At 41.2% G+C, this 25,821-nt stretch overlaps 2 protein-coding genes across 4 annotated transcripts in view; both read right to left on the minus strand.

Annotated features, from left to right (window-relative positions):
* HAVCR2 (hepatitis A virus cellular receptor 2) overlaps positions 1-4,870 on the minus strand; it is a 20,477-nt gene extending 15,607 nt beyond the window's left edge. Inside the window, exons 1-3 of the mRNA XM_055086869.1 lie at positions 4,816-4,870; positions 3,327-3,665; positions 2,354-2,437 (exon numbers count right to left, since the gene is read on the minus strand). Of these exons, the coding sequence (XP_054942844.1) occupies positions 2,354-2,437; positions 3,327-3,665; positions 4,816-4,870 (478 nt within the window). The remainder of the gene's footprint in view (positions 1-2,353; positions 2,438-3,326; positions 3,666-4,815) is intronic.
* A 13,551-nt stretch (positions 4,871-18,421) lies between these two features.
* On the minus strand, positions 18,422-25,717 carry MED7 (mediator complex subunit 7). Of its 3 annotated transcripts, none has more exons than XM_007103852.3 (2): positions 25,627-25,717; positions 18,422-19,526 (listed from the first exon to the last, which is right to left on the minus strand). In XM_007103852.3, the coding sequence occupies exon 2, from the start codon at positions 19,507-19,509 to the stop codon at positions 18,808-18,810; it is 702 nt and encodes a 233-aa protein (XP_007103914.1). In that variant the 5' UTR covers positions 19,510-19,526; positions 25,627-25,717; the 3' UTR covers positions 18,422-18,807. The 3 variants fall into 3 exon arrangements, with proteins under 3 accessions (XP_007103914.1, XP_007103915.1, XP_007103916.1); XM_007103853.3 differs by lacking the exon at positions 25,627-25,717 and adding an exon at positions 25,325-25,598; XM_007103854.4 differs by lacking the exon at positions 25,627-25,717 and adding an exon at positions 24,679-24,756.
* Between the last annotated feature and the right edge of the window lie 104 nt (positions 25,718-25,821).

Genomic DNA, 25,821 nt, shown 5'->3' on the forward strand with positions numbered 1-25,821 from the left:
TAAAAAGAAACGAAATTGAGGTATTTGTAGTGAGGTGGATGGACCTAGAGTCTGTCATATTGAGTGAAGTAAGTCAGAAAGACAAAAACAAATATTGTATGCTAACACATATATAGAATCTAAAGGAAAAAAAATGGTTTTGAAGAACCTAGGGGCAGGACAGGAATAAAGACACCGACGTAGAGAATGGACTTGAGGACACGGGGAGGGGGAAGGGTAAACTGGGACGAAGTGAGAGAGTAGCCTGGACATACATACACTACCAAATGTAAAACAGATAGCTAGTGGGAAGCAGCTGCATAGCACAGGGGATCAGCTTGGTACTTTGTGTCCACCTAGAGGGATGGGATAGGGAGGGTGGGAGGGAGACACAAGAGGGAGGGAATATGGGGATATATGTATACGTATAGCTGATTCACTTTGTTATACAGCAGAAACTACCACAACATTGTAAAGCAATTATACTCCAATAAAGATGTTTAAAAAAATTAGAAAAAAAAAAAGAATTGCAAAACTGAAAAAAAAAAAGTACCCACATTACACACTAAAGAAAAGGTGTAACTACACGCAAGTTGACTTGCAGGTAACTATCTGAAATAGTATTACATATTATAGTCATGTCATTAAATACTAATTAATTTCAATTTTCCATTTTATTTTCATAGTTTGGAGCCATTGCCTTTCTCAGGCCTTTGAAAAGCTCAGAGATTGTAGGTACTCTGCCTATATTCTCAGATGCAAAAGATGGCTCCATTTGTGTTGCCCTAAAGGGAAGGAACAAACAAGTAAAAACTGAAGGGAAGGACACTTCTGGTTATGGTATAGACACTTCTAAAAAAAATGCACTGTGTTGTGAGGAAGCTACCTCTCCATCTCAGAAGGTGTGTAACCATACAGCGAATGCCAGCTTGGGAGTGATGTTGTAAAGAACCTTGAAACACGAGATGGGAAAGTGGGATCCCTCAAGTCCCTTCTAGGTCTACAGTTGTAGGATTCTTTAAAATATAACAATGGCATATGATGAACGCCTGTATGATTTGGTTAGCCCACTACGTGGGCGATCATCTGTTCCCACCATATTTAATTTCCTCACTAATTTCATAAGAGATGTTGGCTACCAGTGACTAAAGAACCACCAAAGATTCAACCCCTAGAGAGTTGATGTTAATATCTATAATAATAATTAATATTTGAGTGCTTTCTCTGGGCCAGGCACTATGCTGAGTGCTTTACATACATGATCACATCAATCTTTACAACAATCTTATGACATAGGCACTGGAATTACCCTCATTGTAGAGGTAAGGAAATTGAGCCTCACAGAGTTTGAGCAACATAACTGAGTTCATGAAACTAATACAAAAAGCTGACATTAGAACCCATCCTGCCTGTCACTGACGTACTTAACCACAATCTCATTCTGCCTCTGGATCTTACCGATAATGACAATAACTAACATGTACTGAGTATGTACCATGATCAGACACTGGGCTAAGCACTTTAGACACACTTCCTTATTTAAATCTGAGATTTATGAGATTAGGATTGGGAATTTACCTATTATTAACCTCATTTTACAGAATGAAAGACTGAGCTCCGCAGAGTTTAGGGAGACCAGGACTCTGACAGGAAATATTTAAGATTAACCTCCCTGACCAACGTGACCTGAGGTCTGCTCTTTCGACCCTATCTTCTCTTCCAAAGCAGCAAGGAAAAGTCCTTGTTGAATTAGTTGAAGAATTTAGCTGCTCCTTCTGCGGTCAGAATCTGAGGAAGATGATGGACTTTATTCCAGTTAGAAGGGATTTTTGAAATCACCTAATCCAGATTACACCAAACATGGACTGGGGTCAGTTCATGAAAACATCATCAGTCGAGGAGTAAATCAGAAAATAATAAGGACAGTGTAATGAGTTTTTCATTAGATTAAACTTATTTATTTAAAAGTGTCCTTTTTTTTTTTAATGCAGGGGTGGCAATAGTAGAAATTTTTCTTTCCTTGTTTGGCAAAATACATAGCTTATCAAAATTCTTTTGGGGGGGTTGGGAATTATACTGGGTGGTGAGATCCAAAAGTCTCTGAACCCATACCTCAGACACAAGAGGAAGCTGCTCTCCAGAGAAGCGAAAGGCTTTGGCCCAGGTCTGAGGGCTACTCCTAATTCAGAAACCTAGCCCAGGGCTCCTTTTACCCAGCACAAATTTACGTCCACCACCTCCCTCACCTCAAACACTATCTTGGGTGCACAGTTTGAGAAAACTCAAACTGTTTTCTCATATTTTCCCCATATTCAAAATCCTCTTAACTCAGAAACCAACTAAAGGCTTCCTCCTAGACCCCATATGTAATTACCTGAGCCAGGTCCCTTGGTGGTGAGTGTCCTTGGAAAGGCTGTAGTGATGTCCCTCCATGCAGTCCGAGCAGGGGTGACCTTGGCTAAAGACAGAAACCAACGTTAAGGATGAGGTTTCTCTGAGAGCAGAGAGCTTGTTGCAGGGAATCAAAGGGGCAGCAAAAACAACTGTAAACACCACAATAGAAGAGAAACACATGCTCAACTTCCAAACCTACCTGAACACCTTCGTTGAGAGTGTATGACACTCCAAATGTCTGACAGAGGTGTGTTACAGTCATCATTATCACAGTCTAATTGTTAATAATGGAACTTACAGCCACAGTAAATGTTTTTCATCAAACATCTCATAAAATCCTTCCAATGGCCGCTAGGGTAGGCAGTATCATATTTTACAGAGGAGGAGGGAGGTCACAGAGTTTAAATAACTTGCCCAAGATTACACAGCTGGTAAGAAGCAGTGTCAGATTTGAACTTAGCTCCATCAGCCACTAAGTACATGCTCTATAAATGTTAAAACATGCAAGCACACGTGTCCCCTCTCCCCCACACATGCAGAGTCCAGTGGTTCTCAATCCTGGCTGCACATGGGGGAGAATCATCGGGGGTAGACTTTGTAAAACCCCCGTGCTCAGGCTCTACTTCCAGAGACGGTGATTTTTCTGGTTGTGGGGTGGAGCCCAAGCATCTGTGGGAGTTAAAAGGCTCCCCAGGTGATTTTAATGACCACTCAGCTACTCAGACCTCTGATCTAGGCCTTTCCTCCATTCTCTAGATCCTAGCCATGAGGTTCAAAATAGATGGAGGGAATTAAACATGGCTGGGCATTGCTGGTGGGGCCTGTTAAACTTTAGGTCTTAGGTGCCCAACCTGAGGGCTTTAATTGGTTAAGACCAGAGGTGAGACCAGTGTATTTAATATGATCCACAGGCAAATCTCATTCAGAAAGAAGGTATGCAAAGGTCCACTCACCTGGTTTGATGACCAACTCCAGGTTTGATTTTTGATCATTCATTGGGCCTGGGAATTGGATCCGGCAGCAATAGGTCCCACTGTCAGCTAAAGTCACATTCTTTATGGTCAAGGTCACATCTCCTTTGCAGAAATTCCTCTTTAGTAGGTATCTGCTGGATGTCCGATAGCTCAAGTTCCTTCCATCAGTGCTGAGTACCAAACTGTGACATTCAAACAAAGGGCAGGGTCCCTTGCCCCAGCACACAGGCACGAGATGCTCAGGGGTGGCTGGAGAGTAGGTGCAGGGCAGATCAGCATCCTGACCCACCTCAGACACGTATACTCCTTCCAAAGACCCTGCATAAAGAGGGAAGGAGAGCAATGAGGGAGGCTTCTCCATTTCAAGAAAACTGCAAGCAATGCCTTGCAGAATAAAGAGGAAACCACTACTGCTATCCTCTTTGGAGGACAGTTCACTACAGCAATGATTCTCAGACTTGAGGGGCACTGGAATCTCCAGGAAGCCTTGTTCATACACAGACGGCTGGGCTCAACCGTCAGAGTTTAGAGTTAATTAATCTGATTAACTATTAATCAGAGCTCCTGATTTAATAGTTTGGCTGGGGGGGGCGGGCAAAAAATTGTATTTCTAACAAGTTCCCAGGACATGCCGATATGGCTGGTCTCAAAACCTCACTTTGAGAACCAGTGCCCCAGGAGAGAACTGTGACCAGTCCCGTTAACACCGAAGGGAAGTGCTGATGGAAACAGACAATCAGACAACGGGTAATTGTCAGCCAGGAAAAGAGCTCAGCCATCTGGGCTAGTTGTCTGGTCACCAACACAGGGAAGTTATCCTAACACAAATCTCTTTTGTTTCTCAAGCACCAGGCACATAATAAATAAAAACCCTAGGCTGAATAAGAAGTTAGTGTATGGCTGTTCTGAGGTTTAAAATTAATTTATATATATATATGTATATATATGTACACACACATATTCGAACAGCATAAAAAGTATATGAAAACTCTACTCCCTCTCCCTGCTCTTTTCCATTTCCCAGCTCCCTTTCCCAGAGTCTATTCATTAAGAAGCATTCATGTATTCCCACTCCCCTGCAACACACACACACACACACACACACACACACACACACACACACACACACACACATACACACAAGTCCAATATACCCATTATTCTCAACTCACACACACACACACACAAACACACACACACACACACACACACACACACATACACACAAGTCCAATATACCCATTATTCTGCTCCTTGCTTTCCTCAATTAACATTATGACTTACAGACATCTCATATCATTGTTTCATCAGCGTCACTGTTTGTATCATGGATACATCATAATTTCTTTACCCACTACCCTACTGGTGGACATTTAGGTTGCTTCCAAACTTTTGCTCTTGCTAGCATTACGATGACCATCCTTGCATCTTCATCTTGCACTATCCAATTGCAAAAATCCAGACTTACTTGTAAGTAGTAGCAGCAAGAGCAGGACACAGTCAAAGGAAAAATGTGAAAACATGGGTTCTGAAGAAGAAAAGGCAAAGAATGGCTCTGTTTAGGTGCTGTTTTAATTCTCCAACTGAACTGGGTACTTCCTGGAACTGTCTCTCCTCCCCAGTCACAGGAGTAGTGGCCACTCTCCCAACTGCAGGCCCAGCACACCAGATGTCTGATGACCAATCACTCCTCTATTAACACTGTCAAGTCTACGATGACAGAGAAGGAAACCCCGCTTCTCTCCTATGCTAGACCACATACATCCTGTGAGGACTCTGACATTTATTCTGTCCGCATCAACAAAGAGGAAGCAATACTCAGAGGAAGAAAAGGGTTACTTTGTCCAGTGTCTCTTGGCAAGTAGAGTGAGCCCTCTACTGTCTCCGGTGAAATAATACATAGTCTTCTGTTTGAAATGGACAGTGTTTATTGGAAACACAGGTAGAAATGTATCACTCATGCATTCATTCAGTCAAGTCAGTCAACCGGTGAGTCCTGTGACCAATGTTTATGAAGCACCTACTATGTGTCAGGCACTGAACTAGGAGGTGGGAAATACCACCATGAATGGCCTCTTCCTTATACTCATGTTTAGGTGCCCTTTCCACTCCAGTCATGAGCCTAATTCTTAGCCTTTGCTCTAACACGAATTGGGCTATGTCATATAACCTTGTTAGGTCTGCCTCCTCATTTATAAAATTTATAAAATGAGGAAATTGTGCTAGGTGATATATGCACAGCTCCCTGTTCTAATATTCTGACTTTGACCTGAACTTTCAAACTCTTCCACTTAGGAAAAATGCATTCCTTTCTGCAATGCTTCTTTCCCCCTCCTGTGGGGGGAACTGAGGGGACCTCAATGTTCTATTTCCTCTCATATACACAAGATGTCCCCTCTCCTCCCACCCCACAGGCTTCGGGCATTAACTGTCAGAAAGTATTGAGTTCCAGCCACACTCTCCATCACTGAGGTAACATCTCAGACCCAAACAATCTCAGCCCTGGGAGAGTAACTTTTATCTGGAAACCTTAAAAGCCAATGGTTATTGACAAAAGGGAAGTGAGCTCAAGATTAAATAGTTTCTGAAAACCCTGTGGCCTTTCTCTGTCTTCTCTGCCTGAATTTCCTTGTCATTCACTTTATTGTTTTCATTATTTTATTTTATTTTTTTCTAGTTGCGGTGGGCGGGGGCTACTCTTCGTTGTGGTGCGTGGGCTTCTCATCGTGGGTGGCTTCTCTTGTTGCGGAGCACAGGCTCTAGGTGCGCGGGCTTCAGTAGGTGTAGCACGTGAGCTCAGTAGTTGTGGCTCGCGGGCTCTAGAGCGCAGGCTCAGTAGGTGTGGCGCATGGGCTTTGTTGCTCCACGGCATGTGGGATCTTCCCGGACCAGGGTTCAAACCCGTGTCGCCTGCATTGGCAGGCGGCTTCTTAACCACTACGCCACCAGGGAAGTCCTTGTCATTCACTTTAAACCTTATTAAATGCATGTAATATAAATATCCAGCTTGTTCTATGTGTGTACTTCCATAGTGCCACACAGAGCCAGCAGTCACTCAAGAGATCATGTTCAATTTCTTCATTGTATAGACAAGGGAAAGTGAGACCTGAAAAGATTGATTTGCCCAAAGGTACATGATTGGTCATTTCAAATAAGAACATGAGTCCCCTAAGCTCCAGATTTTTTCCATTATAAACCATGTTTCATGAATTTCATATTTGCCCTTAATATGTCTGCCCACATATCTAAAAACAACCAGCAAATGCCCATATTCAAGTGTAAGGCAGACTTGATTAAACACGGGGTCAGAGGTTAGATTTACTAACAGCATGACTTCAAGCAACACTCTTAAAAGTTTTAGCCATCAGATTTTGTGTTCTAATTTTTGTTTTTTATTAATATTACTCTGTTTTCTGTTCATCTCTAGAATTGCTACTGAGTCTAACTTTATAAAACATTAACAAATGTATTAATTCATTGACGTCTAGACATGAAGGAGCCTAGAAATCTACTCTAACCCCTTTCTTTTATTCTATGTATAAAGGACTGTTTCTGAACATTGTCATGTTCATTTAACTTTTATTTCTTGTTTTTTTTAACTGTTTAGGTAATACACCCACATGGCTAAAGTTTAAAGCAATATAAAAAGCTTACATTAAGAAGCCTCATTCCCACCCCTCCAAGTCCACTAATTTCCCCCACCCAACCTATAGGTTTCTATTGTCATGTCTTTTGTGTATCCTCCCTATGCAAACACAAGAAAATAAAATATATATTCTTATTCCTTCCTTTCTTAAAAATAAGAGCATACCATACATTCATTCTGCACCTTGCATTTTCTATTTACTATTTTATATAAAAGTTTTCTGACACATCAAAAGCAGAGAAAAGTACATACTCCCAATACACAAATTCAAAATCATCAAACTTTCATTTTAAAACAAATCCCAGATGTCATGTTATTTCACCCTTACAGGCTTCAGTGTGCATCGTTTTCAAAAAATTGACACTCTATAACCATAACACCATTATCACAAAAGACATAATAATGATGTTTTAGCAGCACCTGACTCTTCAGTCCATAATCAAATTCCCCTGATTATCTCAAAAATGTCCTTTTATTATAGGTTTATGTCCACACCTAAACAGCTCCCTACATTGCATTTGGTTGTTATGACACCTAAGTCTCTTTTAACTGAGGACAGTCCTCTCTCCTTTCCCCCTGCCATTGACTAGTTGTACAAACCAACTGTCCTGTGCACTGTTCCATATTCTGGGTTTGTCTGTTTCCTTGTGGCATCATTTAAAGTATTCCTCTTTTCTTTGTATTTCCTGTAAATGAAACTTAGCTCTAGAGGTTTGGTTAGAGTCAGCTTCCACTTTTTGGCAAGAATACACAGCTGGTGCTATTCCATCACAGTTGTCTGGTTGCTCCACATCTAGAGATGCTAAGATTGATCAGCTTGCAACTTTCTTTTTCAACTTCACATTCTATTCTGAGCATCTCTCCATTTCAGCTCATATAGAATGTCCTCGTTCTTTATTATGGCTACATAGATCCCACTGGGTGAAAACATTGGTTGAAAATAACAAAGTGATCATTCCCTTGAAAAGAATACTTCATGTCTCAATTTATTTGTAAAGATGATCATAAAAGACCCATCAAGGTCTATGATTCTTTAATTATGTGCAACAGAAGTTTGCTTTTTAAAAGGAGCCCTTGAATGTATTTTTGGTAAAGAAGTCTTTTGTATTGTAATTAATTCGTTTCTAAATTCCGTTTAGAAAGTCATATCATGAATTTTCTTAAGGGACAGTTGAGTGTTGGCTATAATTATGGGGAGGGATAACTACAAAAAAACTATTGCATATGATACTACTATAGAAATTGTTTTGCTTTTCTCCCTTTGTCAGCAGGAAAAGGGAGAGAAAATCTCAGACTCCTTAAAGATAGCCTCCAAACACCAAATGGAAACACTGGAATTATGTGTAATTAGACTTACACATTTATAGATAACTAAGGGGCCACTTGACAAAATTCATAAAATGGAAGTGAGAGAATTTTACTCAGGAGACGGGAAAGCATGGGTGATACAGATGGGATCACCTGGAAAAACTCAGTCCAATTAGAATCTACCCTGTACAATGGGGGAGCCGCAGTGGAATGGATATGGGGGAGACAATAACGCCCACTAAAGCTGGAATCCTATATGTACTTAATTTGAAAAAAAAATCCGCTCATTTAAATCACAGCATCTCAGTTAGGTTCCATGTATCATTAGTCCCAAAATTTTGCAAAGGTAGACACTGAGGTTGGATATAAAGGGTAAGAAGTTAAGCAACTTTGAGCTCGATCTTGACCTACAGATTACAGCTAGCTATGTGACTTTCGTTAAGAGTGCTTGTAACCTTGTGTGCCTGTACAGTACTTGAAAACTTTATTATTATACAAGTCATAGTCACTGTAGAAAATTCTGAAAAATAAAATAAGAATAAAAATAAATAAATAAAATAAAGGCCAGATCCCACTACCATGAAATACCCACTATCACCAAAACAGGTCTCCTTTCAGATATTTTTCTATAAATCTCTCTATATATACAATGTGTTAATGCCAGTACCTCTGGTGGGTATATCTCCAGTAAGAAAGTCTTACTCATGGATGACTGTGAACATCATGAACTCAGCGGGACCCAGGAGAAGGTACAATACATTTCTTTACACTCCCCAAGTCTTTTTCTTTTTCTTTTACTTTTATTTGTGTGGTCTCAGTGCAATGATTTGCATCAAGTTGCTTTCAGCATTGCCCTCTGCACCGGGTCCCAGCACTGAGAGGGCTACTTCATCCCTGTGGAAAACCCCAGGTTCTCAGGGTCATTTACAAGATGAATAAATTTCTCCCTTGCTACTGCCCATCTCTCACAGCATGATCTTGGTGTTCTTATACCAACAAAGACTTCTTCTCTCACCAAAAACCCTATACTTTACTTATGTTGCAGATGACAGAAAACCCAACTCAAACTAGCTTAAACTACAGATTTATTGACTGACATTATTGCAAAGTCTAGCTTCAGGCAAGACTTGGTTCAGTGGCCCCAGTGAGGACAGCAGGGACCTGGTTTCTGGCTGTCCTGGCATTGGCGCCTTCTGCAGATTCCACACGGCGTCCTTCTCCTGTCCCTGCAGAGCACATATCTGCACACCAAGAACATCTCTTGGCCACTCCCACACAAGCCCACAGATGCACACCCCCTCAAACACCCACACTGGGTTACAGACTTATTTCTGAACAATCTGTGTCCATAGGTTCAAAAAAGGACTAATTGGGTGAGCCCTGGGTCACATCCCCAATCTCATGTTCTGAAAGTGAGAGAAAGGTGGTTTCCCCAAAGAAAAAGTATGGTGCATTTTAGAAGGAGAAATGGATGCTGGGCACCAGAAGCAAATATCCAGTACAGACCCCCATCCCAGAAAGGGATGGGGTGGGGAGATGGGGAAAGAAAACTTGCTCCTCCGAATATGGATGGTTCTTTTTCTTACAAAAACGACATTTTACTAACACGGTGCTTTTTAGCTTACAAGGACGCACTCTTCACAACCCTGGGGAGAGGCTAAGCTCTCGTGTCTTTAGAGTCTTTATACTGAGTAACTATGGATGAGTGCCAGAGAGATTAAGCTTGAGGTCACACTTAAACCAACACCAGAGCCAGCTCAGTGCCGCTCCTGCTCATGTAATCAAACCTTTCAGGGTGGAGGAAATGGGAGGGGTGTGAAATAACTTACCCTTGATAACTCACCGAGGCTCCCAGTGACGAAACTGAAAAGGGTGAAAACCATCAAGAAAATTCTGTTGAGCCATGTGTGAGTCACTGTGGGAACTCCTATCGGCGGTCTCACCTTGAAAATGGCAGTCCCACTGTCTCCTCCAGGGCGACGCTGGTGGGGGAGCTGTGAGCGGTCACTCATCCCAAGCATGTTCTCCACTATGGCAATTCTTTGTGTTTGTTTATTAGTTTTTTGCTCCAGATTCAGATACTGAAGCTAATCATCCTCAGTTTAATGGACGTACTCCTCATCAATCCCGGTGAGGTCCCTCTCTTATTTTATTTCATTTTACTATTTCCCCCCTTTGTCCTTGACGCACATTTTCATTTCTCTCATCTCACGGGCATCTGCTTTACCCGAGAATGTTGAGCAGTTTTCCAAAGTGTTTATTCCAGCTTACATTCTGACAGTGAGAAGAACTCTTACGATGCCCCCCACCTTTGCCGGTATCAGGACTGTCACACTTTGTAATTTTTTCCTATATGAGTGTATGATGATGTCACAATATGGCTTTAAGGTTAAACTACTGTTTAACGGAAAACGGCACAGATGTACAGAACATGGCATAATTACATTTATAGTTTACCAATACTTGGAAAGCAAACACTCAAGTAACCAGGACCCAAAACAAAAAATAAAACATGGCCTATCTCCTCATGTCCCTCTGACCTGCACTCCAAGCCCACGTGTCCCTTCCTGATCACAAAGCCTTCCCCCTCTCCTACAGGCAATCACTATTCTAAATTTTGCAATAATTGCTTCCTTTTTTTTTTTTTTACTAGTTTTACCATCTAGGTAATGCATCCTAAAGTTACATATATAATTTTGCTTGTTTTTGAACATCAAATAGTGAAATCAAATTGTCTATAGGCTTTTGTGTTTTGTTTCTTTTACTTAACAGTGTATTTGTGAGGTCCATTCATGCTTCTTTGTATCCCTGTGGGTTGTTTTTATTACTGAATAGTTTTCCTGGGACTGGATATGCCTCAAATTGTTTATTTCCAGGTGAACATTTCATCTTCTGTTTCAGTTTTCATGAACAATGCCATCCTGGACATTCTCATATATGGATTCAGGTGGACACATATAGGAGTTTCTCTGGAGCATATTTCTGACAGTGCAATTACTGGGTCAGAGGGTATACATATTTTGAGCCTTATTACATAATGCCTGTTTCCAAGACATCTACCAGCAGAGTATAAGTTTTCCTTACTCCACATCCTCCTTAACACTTAGTATTGCCAGACATTTTTTTTAGCCAAACTGGTAAAGGATATGATGGCCTCTCACTACAGCTTTACTTTGCATTTTCCTCATTGCTAACAAGGTTAATGAGCACCTTTTCTTTTGTTTATGAACCATTTGGACTCGGGGAAGGGGAGGAGCACAAATGTTTGAGTCTTTTGCCCATTTTCCTGTTGGGTTTCTCAGTTTTTCTTATTGCTGTATATGAATAATTTATATACTCGGGATACCAGTCCTCTGCTGGTTTAATCTGTTATATTTTCTCCCACTTCGTTGCTTTTCACTTATTTATGGTATGTTTTCTTGAACACAATTTCTTAACTCAAATGCAGTAAAATGTACTAGCCTTTTCTTTGGTGGGTTATACTTTTTGTATTTTATTTAAGAAGACTTCTCTTACCCAGAGATTATGAAGATATTCACCTACATTAGCTTTAAGACTTTATAGTTTTTTCTTTCACTGTTGGCCTTTAATTTTCCCATAATTGATTTTTGTATATTTTGTCAATTGAAAATTCCAGCGTTTTCCCATTACTTTGTAATGCCATCTCTGTTATATTTCAAAAATCATACAGGCATGGATCTGTTTTTTGGCTTTCTAGTCTGTTCCAATAGTATATTTTCCTATCTTTCTGTCAGTATAATACATTGTTTTAATTATTGCAGCTTTACGGGAAACGGTGATGTCATGCAGGGCAAATCCTCCCCTTAGTTCTTTTATCAAGGGTATCTTGGGACTTCCCTGGTGGTCCAGTGGTGAAGACTCTGCACTCCTACTGCAGGGGTCGTGGGTTCGATCCCTGGTCGGGAAACCAGGATACCATGTGTTGAGTGGCATGGCCAAAGAAAGGGTATCCTGGCTCTCTGGGTCCTTTGTACCTCCCAAAGGGAAGGGTATAGGCTGAGTCCATATTTGTGTCTCTCTGTCTCTCCATACTCAAATTGGAAAAATATATTAAAAACTATTTTATGGATGAGGAAATTGAGACTCAAAAATGTAACTTGCAGAAAAAGTTACATTTGTTGAACAAGTGAGGGAACTCACTCACCATCCCAGTCCCATAAAAAGAGCTGGGGAATGTTCCCTCTTTATCTATTCCCTGAGTCTGTATAAGATTTTTTTTTTCCTAACAGTGTTTGGTAGAACTTGTCAGCAAAGCTATTTGAACTTGAAGTTTTCTTTCTGAGAAGATTTTGACAAACGCTATTCAAGTTTCCTACTCTTAAACCTTGCTAATTTTGTAAGAATTTGTCCAATTTATCTAAATTTTCAAATTTGTTGGTATAAAGTTATTCATAATATTTTATTATTATTTCTTACTGTCTATAAAAACTATAGTAATATCCCTTTTTCATTTCTGCTATTATTTGTGGCTTCCTTTTTTTTTTAACCACTCTCCCCTTTAAGTAGTAGTGAGTCAGAACCCCTCAGGCTTACGAACCACTTAAGCCTTTCAGATACCCCCTCAGCCCTTCCAGATCAGATGTTTCTGCACAGATGACTCTGAGTATGTTGCCTGGGGACAAACAAGTTTCAGAAAGAATCAGCATGGGCCTTCTCTTTCATTCCCAACATTAAATGGTACCTACCCTATACTATGGGTCCATAATTATCATAGTTAAGCAAATCGAGTGCCACGGAGGTTAATAGGTCAAACCAAGGCGAAACTACTAGTAAACACAGGACCCCAAATTCTACCACGCATTACTCTGTTTCTTTCCTTTTAAATCTGAGTTTTAACAGCCATTTACTAGCCCAAGTGTCCTCGGTGTGTAGCAAGTTACATTTTTGAGTCTCAATTTCCTCATCCATAAGACAGTTTTTAATATATTTTTCCAATCTTGAGTATGGAGAGACAGAGAGACAAATATGGACTCAGCCTATACCCAGCAACTTCTGTTATATATAGAATGTATTTCCACATCAGTACTCTCATTCTTAATGGCTCTTAACGACTGCATGGTATTCATAGATATTCAGGTGGTTTTTTTATTATTATTTATTTATTTATTTATTTTGGGCTGTGTTGGGTCTTCATTTCTGTGCGAGGGCTTTCTCTAGTTGTGGCAAGTGGGGACCACTCTTCATCGCGGCGCGCGGGCCTCTCTTGTTGCGGAGCACAGGCTCCAGACGCGCAGTCTCAGTAGTTGTGGCTCACGGGCCTAGTTGCTCCGCGGCATGTGGGATCTTCCCAGACCAGGGCTCGAACCCGTGTCCCCTGCATTAGCAGGCAGATTCTCAACCACTGCGCCACCAGGGAAGCCCCAGATCTTCAGGTTTGTTGAATGACTGAATAATTGTGAAAATCAATAAAGACGCCAAAGGCATCTTTCCTTGTAGTTACGATACAATGCATTCCTAGCCAGCCACATCACCCCATCTGACACCCATCCTTCCAATGTCTTCCCTTACTCCAAACCTAGAGCAGGGGCAGGGAACCAGCAGCTTCACAGAACTTGGTGCTAAGCAGATATGAGAAGCATCTTACTGTCCTCATGTACTCAGAACTAACCAACAGTGCCTGAGGTCTTCCTCAGGTCTTGTCCAGGTAGCCCTGGAAGAAAAGCTCTAATCAAAAACCTCTCCATCAGAAAAGAGTTTGTAGGCCACCGTCAGACACAAGCAGCAAGTCTCACTTGTTGAAGCCATAATCTCACTTAGGCCCTAGAACAAACCTATAATTTTTATTTTGTGGTTATTAAGTGGTTTTGTGAAAACACTCCAGGGTTTAGAATCCAATCACCTAGATTAGAAACTCTGGCCAAATTCATTTGGCTGCCTGTTTTTTATACAGTTCACAGGCTAAGAATTATTTTAACATGGTTAAATGATTGGGGAAAAAATCAAAATAATAATATTTCATAACATGAAAATTATTTAAATTCAGGTTTCAATGTCCATATCTAAAGCTGGAACACAGCCGTGCTCATTTGTTTACATATTTTCTATGGTTGCCTTTGTACCATATGAGAAAATACTTATAATGCCTAAAATATTTACTAACTGGCTCTTTACAGAAAAAGTTTGTTGACTCCTGACCTAGATTCTAATCTGGAAACACCACCTGAGCAAACCACAAAACTGACCCCCCACCTTCATAAAGTGGGGGTGATATCTACTAAGAGGGAGTTTTAGGAAGTTTAGTGCTATACGCACAGCATCTCCTTAAGAGAGCAGAATTCTGACAAAAAATGCTTTAAAATGTCCAAAGGGAGCTCATAATCTCCGTCTACAAATCTCCTTCCTCAGTCCAGTACCATGTAGTGTATAAGAGTATGGATTTTAGGGTCAAAATATCAGATTCCACTCAACTCCATTACTTATTACCTATGATTTATTAACTACATGATGCAGTAGAGAGGTGATAAGAGTATGAAGGTTGAGTGCTTAGGCTTTGAAACTACAATGTTTCAATCCTGGCTTTGCCACTCACTAGCTTGGTGACCTTGGGTAAATGACACCTCTCTGAGCCTCTGCTTCCTCATCTGTAACATAGGTGTAAGAATCATAATGACTTCAATGGGTTCTTTTGAGGATAAAAATGGCTTTTTGTACATAAAGTGATTAGAATAGTGCCAACAAAGTGCTAGCAGGCTGCCCCAAAATATGCTACGATGGCATACTGAGCTAAGAAATGGCCAATGCAAGAGGGACACTCTGACCCCCACTTTCTGTTTCCCCCAAAGCAAAAAATAAACCTCTCCCATGAAAGGTTCACTCCCTGCAGTAAAGGTAAAAGGACACCCTTATTGCCTGAGAGAAGGAATTTGAGCCAAGAAGCCTATACAAACCTTGTTACTTCTTTAATTTACTACCCCAAGCCCAAATTGTTTAGATTCTTCACTAATCGAGCACCCAAAACCTAAGTTTCTTTGTCCTGTCAATTCCTCAGAAATTCAGTGTTTGTCTAAAAAGTATATATGCTTTGGCTACTTCTTAGGTCCCATTTCTATGAGACCTCCCTGTATAAGAATTAAAATGTCTCTTCTCCTGTTAATTTGTCTTGCGTCAATTTTATTAGTCCAACCACAAGAACTCGAGAGGGGTGGAGGGGGAAATTTCCCTCTCTCCAACACTTCCCTTCAGATTTAGGATATAACAAACTCCTTCCCTTGGCCTTCTAAGTCCTGTAACCTGACCTCCATCTGCTTCTCTAGCTCCAACCTCCTCCCTCCCTATGCTGCAGCCATAATAGCCTTTTCCCCCAAATCATGCCAACTTTTAACTGTCTCATGAGACACTTGCACTTGCTGTTTCCTGTGACCTCAGGACCCAGGACACATCTTTTCTCTCAAATACAACACAGCACAGTTGCAATGGCCTCCCAACACCCTTAACAACTGTGAACATAGAAACATAACTTGAAAAGAGAAGATAATGTGGACAAGGCATTTTGAGCAGGAAACAGGAATAATTGGAAGCAAGATTCTTCTGTTAGTATGGCTGAATGGTTAAAGCAAGAACTTATACCTTCAAATATTAACCTATTTGTTTTCCTGTTTACCTTTCTTCCATTTTCCTTCCCACTCCTCATACCCCCAGCAACTAAACCAGTATCAGGAATAGAGAGAACCACAATATCCACTAAATGAATGCAATGAATAAATGAACTTAAAAGGAGGGGTAGACCACTTCCCCCCACACACTGACATGATGGGGTCTGTCAGATTCTTACAGAATCTGCTCCCAGCTGAATGGCCCAGTTGGAATCAGGTGTGCCACCCCTAACTCCTCCCTCCTAACTGGTTAATTAGCCTTTCACCTTTTTTTTTTTTTTTTTTCCGTTTTCGAGAGACAACTCCCAGAGAGTGGTATAGAAAGACCTAACACTCGGGAACCGTTAGCAGCCATGTTCTGCACCCGTACCATCAAAGAATTTGGTTTGTAGAGAATGAAGCTAACAGAAAAGCCAGAAAGGAGAGACAGAGGGTTCTGGATCAGGTTTGAGTCCCAGTTGCCCTAGAGACCCTCCCAGTCCTTCATGGTCTGGATGTTTAACTTATGTAACACAGTATCCTTTCAACAAATTCATCTTTTGCTTAAACTAGTTCAATAGAGAGTACTGACTAATGTAATCCTACTGCACAGTAGAGTCATCTACAGATTTCTTAAAACCAATACCAGGGCCCCAGTCCAGAACAATGAAACCAGAATCCTGGTGGTCTGGGGCCCAGGCATTGGTAATCTCAAGAGTTGCCCAGGTTGTTCTTCCAGATATTTCACTTTGAGGAATCAATCTATCAGGAATATTCATTATGACCAGGTGTGCAGAGATGTACTTTAAATCCTCATAGACTGAATCTCTATATAAACTTTGAAATTTGTAACAACTATCAGACCACTAGTGCTCCTTCAACCCATTATAATACCAGGAGTTCACGTCAGAATTCTTTAGAGTTTATGCCAGGTCCCACCCACAGACCTACAAGATCGGGTCCTCCCAAGATCAGAATTTAAGATTCCACTTGAAATTTTAATCTCTTAATCCTTCTCTCCAACGAACACACATTATATACAAATGATGTCGTGACTCTCTTAAGGATGTGATGTGATTCAGTTAGTTTTTTCCACACAAGGATTTGTAAGGCAGTCAAAAATTGGTTTTGTACCTCTTAACCCAGCACCCTCCTCAAGGTTGTAAAAAGATTGAGGTCTCCTTTACAAAGGAGATTCCTTTGGAGAGTCGCTCAAGTGTTGTGCAATGTCCACCTTGCCCTGCCACCGGGAGATGAGGGGGTTCCCTTCCCCCTTTAATTTAAGCTTAAGAGAGCCTGGACTGTGTCTCCTGAAGTCTCTGGAGTCCAAAAATCTATACCAAACACGTATCAGGAAAAAACAAATGAGACTTGCCAACTAAGTGCCTAACAGAGGGGTTGTCTACTTGGAAACAGCCTACCCTCCCCAGATTTTTAAAGAAAAGTATGCATGAATGTTTCACATATAGAACTGGCCTGTGGCCACTTTAAACTGGACTTTGCCAGCTTATCTGGCAAAAGGCCTTATCATTATCAATGATTCTTAATCTTGAGCCTGCATGGGAATCACCTGAGGGCTCTTTAAACCACAGCTTGTTGAGCCCCACCCCTAGAGTTCGATTTAGTATGTCTGGGGTGCACCTGAGAATTTGCATTTCTAACCAGTCCCCAAGTGATACCAATGCTGCTGGTCCAGGACTACGCTTTGAGAACCACTGGCCTTTATTAAGAGAAAGGCTGGCAGCCACCCTCAGATACAAGGCAGACTCTCCATCAAGATTTTGCCGGAAGAGAGGTTGGAGAACAGAAAAGAGAAGAAGGTGCAGAAATGAAATCTCAGTGCTCAAAACAGGTTGACTTCTTATTCACGTGGTGAAGTCACATCAGTGGGGGTGGGGATGGGGACTAGGAGAGGGTGGAGTTAATGAAAGGAGGGCCTAGTCTTCAGGCTTTCAAGGACCCGAAATGACATAACTTTTGCCATCTTCAAGTGGCTTCCAAAGTTTTCCTGGGTGTGACCATCAAACCAGCAGACGAGAGAAACTTTTATGGGGCAGGCCTGGATTTTTACACCACATTCCACTGCTAAGAACTCAGTCACATGGCCTCACGAGATGCAAGAGGAATGGGAGGAACATAGTCCCTAGCAGGGCAGCATATCTCAGGCGAGCAAGAATCTCTGGTGGACATCCAGCAGTCTCTGCCACCAAACCCCCTTCCCAGGGCAGGCTTCCAGCCTTAAGCAAGTCTGAGTTTAGGAGATGTACAGGTAATTACACAGACATTTTAATTATTAAAATGAATGTGACTAAAAGTGATCAAAGGACTTCTTAGTGACTGGAAAAATGTTCTGGGACCCATCCAGGATAGGCACAAGAGGCTGAGACAGTGTTTGTAGGAGCAGCCAAGAGGGAAAAAAAAACTGCTGTTTTATAACTCTCCAGGGTTCCTCTCTTTTAACATGTTACACTACTCTTTTTTAGAGATTAACCAAATTTTTAAGTGAAATAAATCTAAGGATTTCATAATTTCATATTTATAAAGTTTGATATCCTTTATTATCTATCATTCTTAAAGCAAATGACAAATCTACTTTTCAGGGATGAAAACCTACTATTACTGAGGATATCTTCAAAGTTTACTGCAACTCCGAAAACAGGGATGTTCCACACAATAGCGGCAAACACTGCTTTTTAAGGTGATTACTCTTAATGTAGGCGCAGTCATTTACCTAGGCTTGCCATAAAGTGAAATGACAAACTGCCTGTGACGTCTAACAATTGAGAAAGTCCGAGAGTCAGGCTGCTTGCAAGACTTCTAGTGCTATCTCTTTTGAGACTCCCTAAAAGTGAATTAACTAATATATATGCTATTTACTGAAATGAAAAAAAAAAAGAAGAAAAAGAAACATCCTTCACGGTCTTTCATTCATTTCGTCAATTAGGACACACAAAGCAGCATCTTTCTCTATAATCTGATCTCTCCTATGACCTGAATTTTCTCTTTGTTGTTCATCCTGTCCAGCACAATTGTTGCTATCATCAGCATCCATTGGTTCAGTTTTTACTCTCAGCCCTGCTTCCGAATGGGGCAAATCATCAGGCAAAGAAGCCAAGCAATTCTGAATCATCTCAATGACTCGTTCCAGATGCTTTTGAAATCTCTCAGCTGTCTCAAGGCGTTGACGTTTCTGCACCTCCATCATGACTCTCAAGGTCTCTCTTGCTTGGTGGGGTCGGTATTCATTTATGAGATGATGCACATGTACAAAAAGCAGCTTAAGATCTTCTAGCTTCTCTTCTCGTTTTATACTCCCAGGGCTCCTTATCAAGATATCTAAGAGGTCTAAGAAATTTATAAGGATAGACATATTGAGTTTTCTCAGTTCCTTCTTGTGATCAAACTGCATAGGATGAAGCCGTTCGATACCCTGACTTTCTAAAGGGCGGATGATAAGATCATCACACTGGAACTGGTTGCCGAACATCATATAACTGTCCTTTATTGGAGGTGGAGGCTTGGGAGCGAGGCCTTCCTGAATATTTTCATCTGTATACTCCTTGATGTACTGCATCGGAGGGGGTGGGAGGGCGCTTACTTGCTGTGGCTCACCCATTGTGGAAGATCAAGAACCTACAGAAATGGACCATCAGACAAAAAATAAGAAAAAATAAATCACATACATACACACACACACAAACACACACACACACACACACACAGAGAAATAGACCAAAGATTGAGAGTGGAGCTACAAAACAAACCTGTCACATTCAGCGACTAATGACAGAACATTTTCCCTTTTCTCCCCTGGCAGTTTGGCGCCCAGGACAAAATGATCTCCCTAGTCTCTAAAACTAACATTTACAACAGGGAAAGGCTGCATCCTTTTCTAATTAGCAATATATACTCAATCATCATATTTTTCCTGCTCTACTTAATACTTTCATTGGCACAAAAAATATACTGTAGTATACACTTGACCCCTGAGCAACACAGGTTTGAACTTGCACGGGTCCACTTACATGTGGATTTTTTTCAAAATAATAAATACGAGAGTACTACAAGATCTATGGTTGGTTGAATCCTCAGATGCAGAACCACAAATATGAAGGAACTGCAGATACGAAAGGCCAACTCTAAGTTATATTCAGATTTTCAACTGCACAGAGGGTGGGCGCCCCTAACCTCCCAGTTGTTCAAGGATCAACTGTATTTTCATCTATAAATTAAATCATCTGGGGCTTCCCTGGTGGCGCAGTGGTTGAGAGTCCGCCTGCCGATGCAGGGGATACGGGTTCGTGCCCCGGTCCGGGAGGATCCCACATGCCGCGGAGCGGCTGGGCCCGTGAGCCATGGCCGCTGAGCCTGCGCGTCCGGAGCCTGTGCTCCGCAACGGGAGAGGCCACAACACTGAGAGGCCCGCGTACCGCAAAAAATAATAATAATAAATAAATAAAATAAAATCATCTGGATTCCACACCCCTCACCAGTTATGCCTCACTTCTCTACCCTCCCTACAGCCAAACTACACATGCTGTCTTCCCATCTCACGTTACAATCAGTCGTTTTATATTATACATTGATCTGCAAAAGCAAACACTTATAACTCTAAGGAACACTCTGACAAAATTAAAATTACTATATTCCAGACAAACTCACATCACCTGAGCTTCTGTGATCCAATTCCATTCCCTTTTTTCCTACAATATACTCTACAATTTTTTATAGACTCATTAATTTTCTACATCTACTACAGAAATTTCAAATTCAACGATACCTTCAATAGCCACAATAACCTCCATCTACTCCATTTGAAGCTTAGGTATATCATAAAATGAGAATATCCCCAGTGCTCACTTAGATGGATCTTACCAGATTTTCAAGGTATAACATAACACCATCCAACATGACAGATAGCAAGTAATATACCGGAGGCAGTTTTATACTTGGAATTTGTGAGGTAATAAGGGCAGCTATGGGGCAGCCCTGAGTTTCCACCAACCCACAGCAGTGAACTGGCTGCTGCTGAGAATCAATCTGTCAGTGGCCATGGGCATGGTGAGTTACTCTAACTGTATCAACCCACACTTCACTGCTTTACTAGCCTTCTGCATATTCATTTTTGTCACTATCCGATCTGGCGTCAACCTCCTACCTCCACAAAAACTGCTCATCACGGCCATCAACAACCACCACATGACCAAATCCAATGGACATTTTTCTAAGCTGATCTTAATCTCTCAGCAGCAATTTCTTCCTTTTCAACACACTCCCCTTCTCCCTCAGCTTCTGTGATGCTAAATTTACGTCTTCCTCCTACCACACTGGCCGCTGCCTCTCAGTCTCCTTTACTGCCCCTCCTTCTCTAGCCAAATTTTAATGTTGGCATGCCTCAGAGACTCACAAACTCAAAAGCCAAAGGGAAAAGGCAGGCAACATAAAGAGCGAAGGAGAACTCAGCATCTCCAAGCCAGACCTCAAAGCTTCCAGCCACTAGCATTCATGTGCGAATGAAGATTCATCGTTCCTTGGTCTTGAGTTTTCAAGTAAGGGCAAAAAAAAACCCAGATTTTTATGTGAAATTTCTCAACTTTTAAAAATACTGGCAATTAAGTCCAGAAGTTGTCAAATACTGTGAGGTCAAAAAGGATTTATCTCCAACAATCTTTGCGGTCTGCTGGCCACTAGTTTTAGGCCTTTGTTTTATGTTCTCCCTGGGATGATCTCAGTCAATTCCATAGCTTTTAATACCATTTCTATCGGTGGTTCTCAACCAGGTGTCATTTTGCCAACCAGAAGATATATGCAACGTCTGGAGACACCTTTAGTTGCCACAACCAGGGAGGGGGTGCTACTGGCTTCTAATGGGTAGAGGCTGGGGATGCTATAAACATAAAATGCACAGCAACAAAGAATTATCCAGCCCAAAATGACAATATATTGTGCCAAAGTGGAGAAACCCTGGCCTATATTTATGACTCTTGACTTTTTTTTTTATTTTAAGTATACTTGATTTACAATATTGTGTTAATTTCAGGTGTACAGCAAAGTGATTCAGTTATTTTTTTCAGATTATATTCCATCATAGGTTATTACAAGATATTGAATATAATTCCCTGTGCTATACAGTAAATCCTTGTTGCTTCTCTATTTTATGTATAGTAGTTTGTCCGTTAATCCCATACTCCTAATTTGCCCCTCTCTCTCCCCCTCTCCCCTTTGGCAACCATAAGTTTGTTTTCTGTCTGTGAGTCTGTTTTGTACATAGATTCGTTTGTATTATTTTTAGATTCCACATGTAAGTGATAGAATATTTGTCTTTCTTTTCTTGACCCTTGACTTTTTATCTCCAGTCCAGACTGCGTCTGGGCTGCTCCTGCATGTCTCACAGGGCATTCAAACTTAAAAAAAAAAAGAAAAAAAAAAAGTTCGTTTGAGTCCATCTACCATAAATACACACACCCTAAACCTGTTCCTCTCATAGCTTCTACTCTTTCCTGTTTCAGTAAAATGTCCCCATTAGCCACCTAGTATTTCAAGCCAGAAACCTAAAGGTTGTCTTAATCCTCCTTTTTTACCAATCTCCTCTCCTCACCATCACTGCCAAATTTATCAAATCCCAAAACTTCGATATCTCGCTATCTCAAATTCATCAGTTCTGATCAAGACACCATTCCCTCTTACCTGGAATACAATGGCTTCCCAGGGATCTTTTTTATTTCACTACAGTTCTTCTATATAATAGCCAGCTTAATTCTCATACCACATTCCTTCTCCCTTATATCCTAGCATATTGCCTTCTAGTATTTGTTGGTAGCTCCATTCATTTCAAGAAGGCTTCAAATCAATGGAAATTTGGAAGTAGGTACAAACATCTTTAATGTTTATTTACTCTTTCAAATATTTACTGTTTGTCTAACATATGACAATGATGATTATAATGACAGATAATACTTGATTACATAGTATGTGCCAGACACTGTGCTAAATACTTTTCTCATGGTTGCGAGAAATCTGAGAAAAGAAAGGTGCTATTTCCATTTCAGAGATGAGATCACCGTGGCTCACAAAAGTTGATCCACTTGCGTAAAGTCACAGAGTAAAGGAAGGAGCCAGAGCCTAGAGATCGCAAACACTACATCATACTATCTTTCAAGGATAAACATGGCCTCCATCCTTGCGTTGCTTACAATCTATAAAGGAAAACAGACAAATAGCTAACTACATGTTTTAAGGTTACTACAAAAGACCAATAGATCTGACTACCAAAGATAAATCTAAAAATTCCATATAGGAAAATATATCATAAGCAAAATTAAAAGACAATCCCATTTTTCTGGGAGAAGAATGCCTGCAAGCTAACAAGGGCAAATGTGAGAAATTTAATTTTGATGTTTTAAAAACATATTTTCTGATTCCATCCCCACAAAAAAAGCACTATGAGTTCAGCAGTTGCCTGTCTTATTCACAACTCTACCTCCAGCACCTTAAACAATGCCTAGAAGGTGCTAAATCCTCAATAAAGATCCACTGAATGAGTTTTTTTTTAAACCTATATATTTTTAAAAAATAATAGAAAAATAGGCAAAAGATGATGCGAAAAATGCAAATGCTGAATAAAGGCAGGAAAATATTCAGACAAACACACTGTTAAAAGCAAATTTTAAAAAGGATTCTTTTCATCTAACAGACTATCAAGATTTCACATACTCCGTCATCTGACAAATGTTAGAACACCTTCTATGTGGCAGGCCCTGGATTCCAGAACAGGTCACACTCTCTTTCCTCTAAGTTTCTTCGGAGTGGCCGTCCCAATTTTAGAAGCAGGCTCTTAGCTCCTCTGGCCCTGCAGGGAAGCCTACTGCGGTGGACAGCATCCATTCCCCTCAGCTCTCACAGAAGCCACCATGACAGCCACCACATAATACTCTCAGGCGGCACGCCAGTACCGCCAAGAGAATATGGGGAATCCTCAGACACAACTGATAGGAAAGGAAACGAATATATTTACTTGGAATTTGACCTGAAAGTATCAAAAATTTTAATGCTGATATTCTTTGACCTAACAATTCTTTTTTTTAAAATTTTTATTTTATACTGGAGTATAGTTGATTAGCGATGTTGTATGACCCAACAATTCTATTTCTAGAAATTTATCCTACAAAAATATTGGTACAAGTACACAAAAGTGTGTTTAAGAATGCTTAATGCAGCATTGTTTAAAAAGAGCAGGAAAAGCTGGAAACAGCCCATAACTTCATCAATATGAGGGCTGGATAAAATGTCTATATAGACACACAACACAGCCATTAAGAAAAAAGGGGTGAAAGTGCATGGGATGGAGGGTTATAAACACTGTGTACCATTTATTTACAACACACTTATGAGCGGCAAATAGTTATAATCAACTTTTTAAAACTTCCAAAAACATCAATTCAGACTTATAGAAAAGGTGTATGAATAGTATAAAGAATATTCCATATTCTTCACTCAGACTCTCCAAATGTTAACATTTTCCCTCATTTGCCTTATTGGTCTCTCATCTCTGTACCCGCAAATACTTCAGTGGGTATCCCCCAAATAAGAATGTTCTCTTATAACCACATATTACCAAAATCAGAGAATTAGCAATGATCTGGTACTTCCAATAAATTTCAGACAGCCCAGGTTTCAACCCACTCAAGCCTTTTTAGATTGGAAGCCCAGTTTTCTGCCTCCCAGCACCATGTGTAATCCTCTACGTTAGCTGCCAATCCCCAAAGGGCAAGTAAGTGACAGGTACCATTGTTTCACATCCTCTCTTAGTTAATCTTCAAACCAATTCTATGAGTTAAATACTATTTTCAATTTCATTTTAGAGATGAGGATCCCACGTCTGTCTCAGCAAGGGGAAGCGTCTGCAACCAGATTAAAAGGCTAGTAAATGGCACAGCAGGAATTCTTAACCTTGGTTTTTGTACACAGTACAAGCTCCCTTAAATCAGTAAACTATGAAGCATCTAACAGTACAAAAGGAAACTGACGTATTACAGAAATCCTGTTTATCTCCCTATCACTTCCCCAGACTAAACTTGTCAAAGGCGATGGAGGTTTTTAGTAAAAACAAGCGCCAGGCATCATAGCTGGTTATCAGACTCAAGATCCACCTTCTAGTGTTTGTTCCGTTCTGCGGTATTTCACCAAAAAAAAGAAAGGTATTCTAGGCTCCCATCCCCAAACTTTTGACTCGTTTTGTCTACTGTGAATGGGGCCGCTGGAATGTGGTTTTTAAAACCTCTCCAGATGATCTAATGATTAGGCTTGGCATCTACCTCCTTCCCCGCCTCCCATTAATTCTTTTGATTTCAGGACTGCTCCCTGAGGAGGAAGAGCAAAGCTGGTTATTCCCTAAGGCTGGCGAGGCCAAAAGACTCGCCGAGGCCACCCACCTTAGCAAACCAGCCGAGAGGGACTAGAACTGAGGTCTGCCAACCTCCGGCCGGGCTCGGCCTCCCCACTCAAAGGAAGCCCAGAGCCCGCCGCAAGGAAGGTACCTTCCGCCGAGCGGTTCACCCCGGGGCTCAGCGAGCGGCGGGGAGGCCGCGCTCCCCGAGGGACGCGGGAAAGGAAAGCGGGCGAGCGTACTCTGCACCCGGCCTCCCCCCATGCCCAGCCCGCCCGGAGGAAGTCGCGGGGTCCGAAAGAAGAAATGCACACTGAACGGAGCACCAAACCGTCGCCGCCCACTCACCTCAGCCCCGGGTTTATACTGGTAGCTGCCTTCGCCACCGCCGCCGAGACCCAACTTCCGACCTCCTCTTCCAGGAAGAAGCCTCTGACGCTGTCCCTTGATTGGGTGAAAGAGCTGTCCTTTAACCGAGGCTCTAGGCCCGCCTCTGACCAATGGCTTGCTATTGCGCCTGCGCACAGCCCCCCACCTCCTCAA

Source organism: Physeter macrocephalus, chromosome 8 (assembly GCF_002837175.3).
Source record: "Physeter macrocephalus isolate SW-GA chromosome 8, ASM283717v5, whole genome shotgun sequence".
NCBI classification, from domain to species: Eukaryota; Metazoa; Chordata; class Mammalia; order Artiodactyla; family Physeteridae; genus Physeter; species Physeter macrocephalus.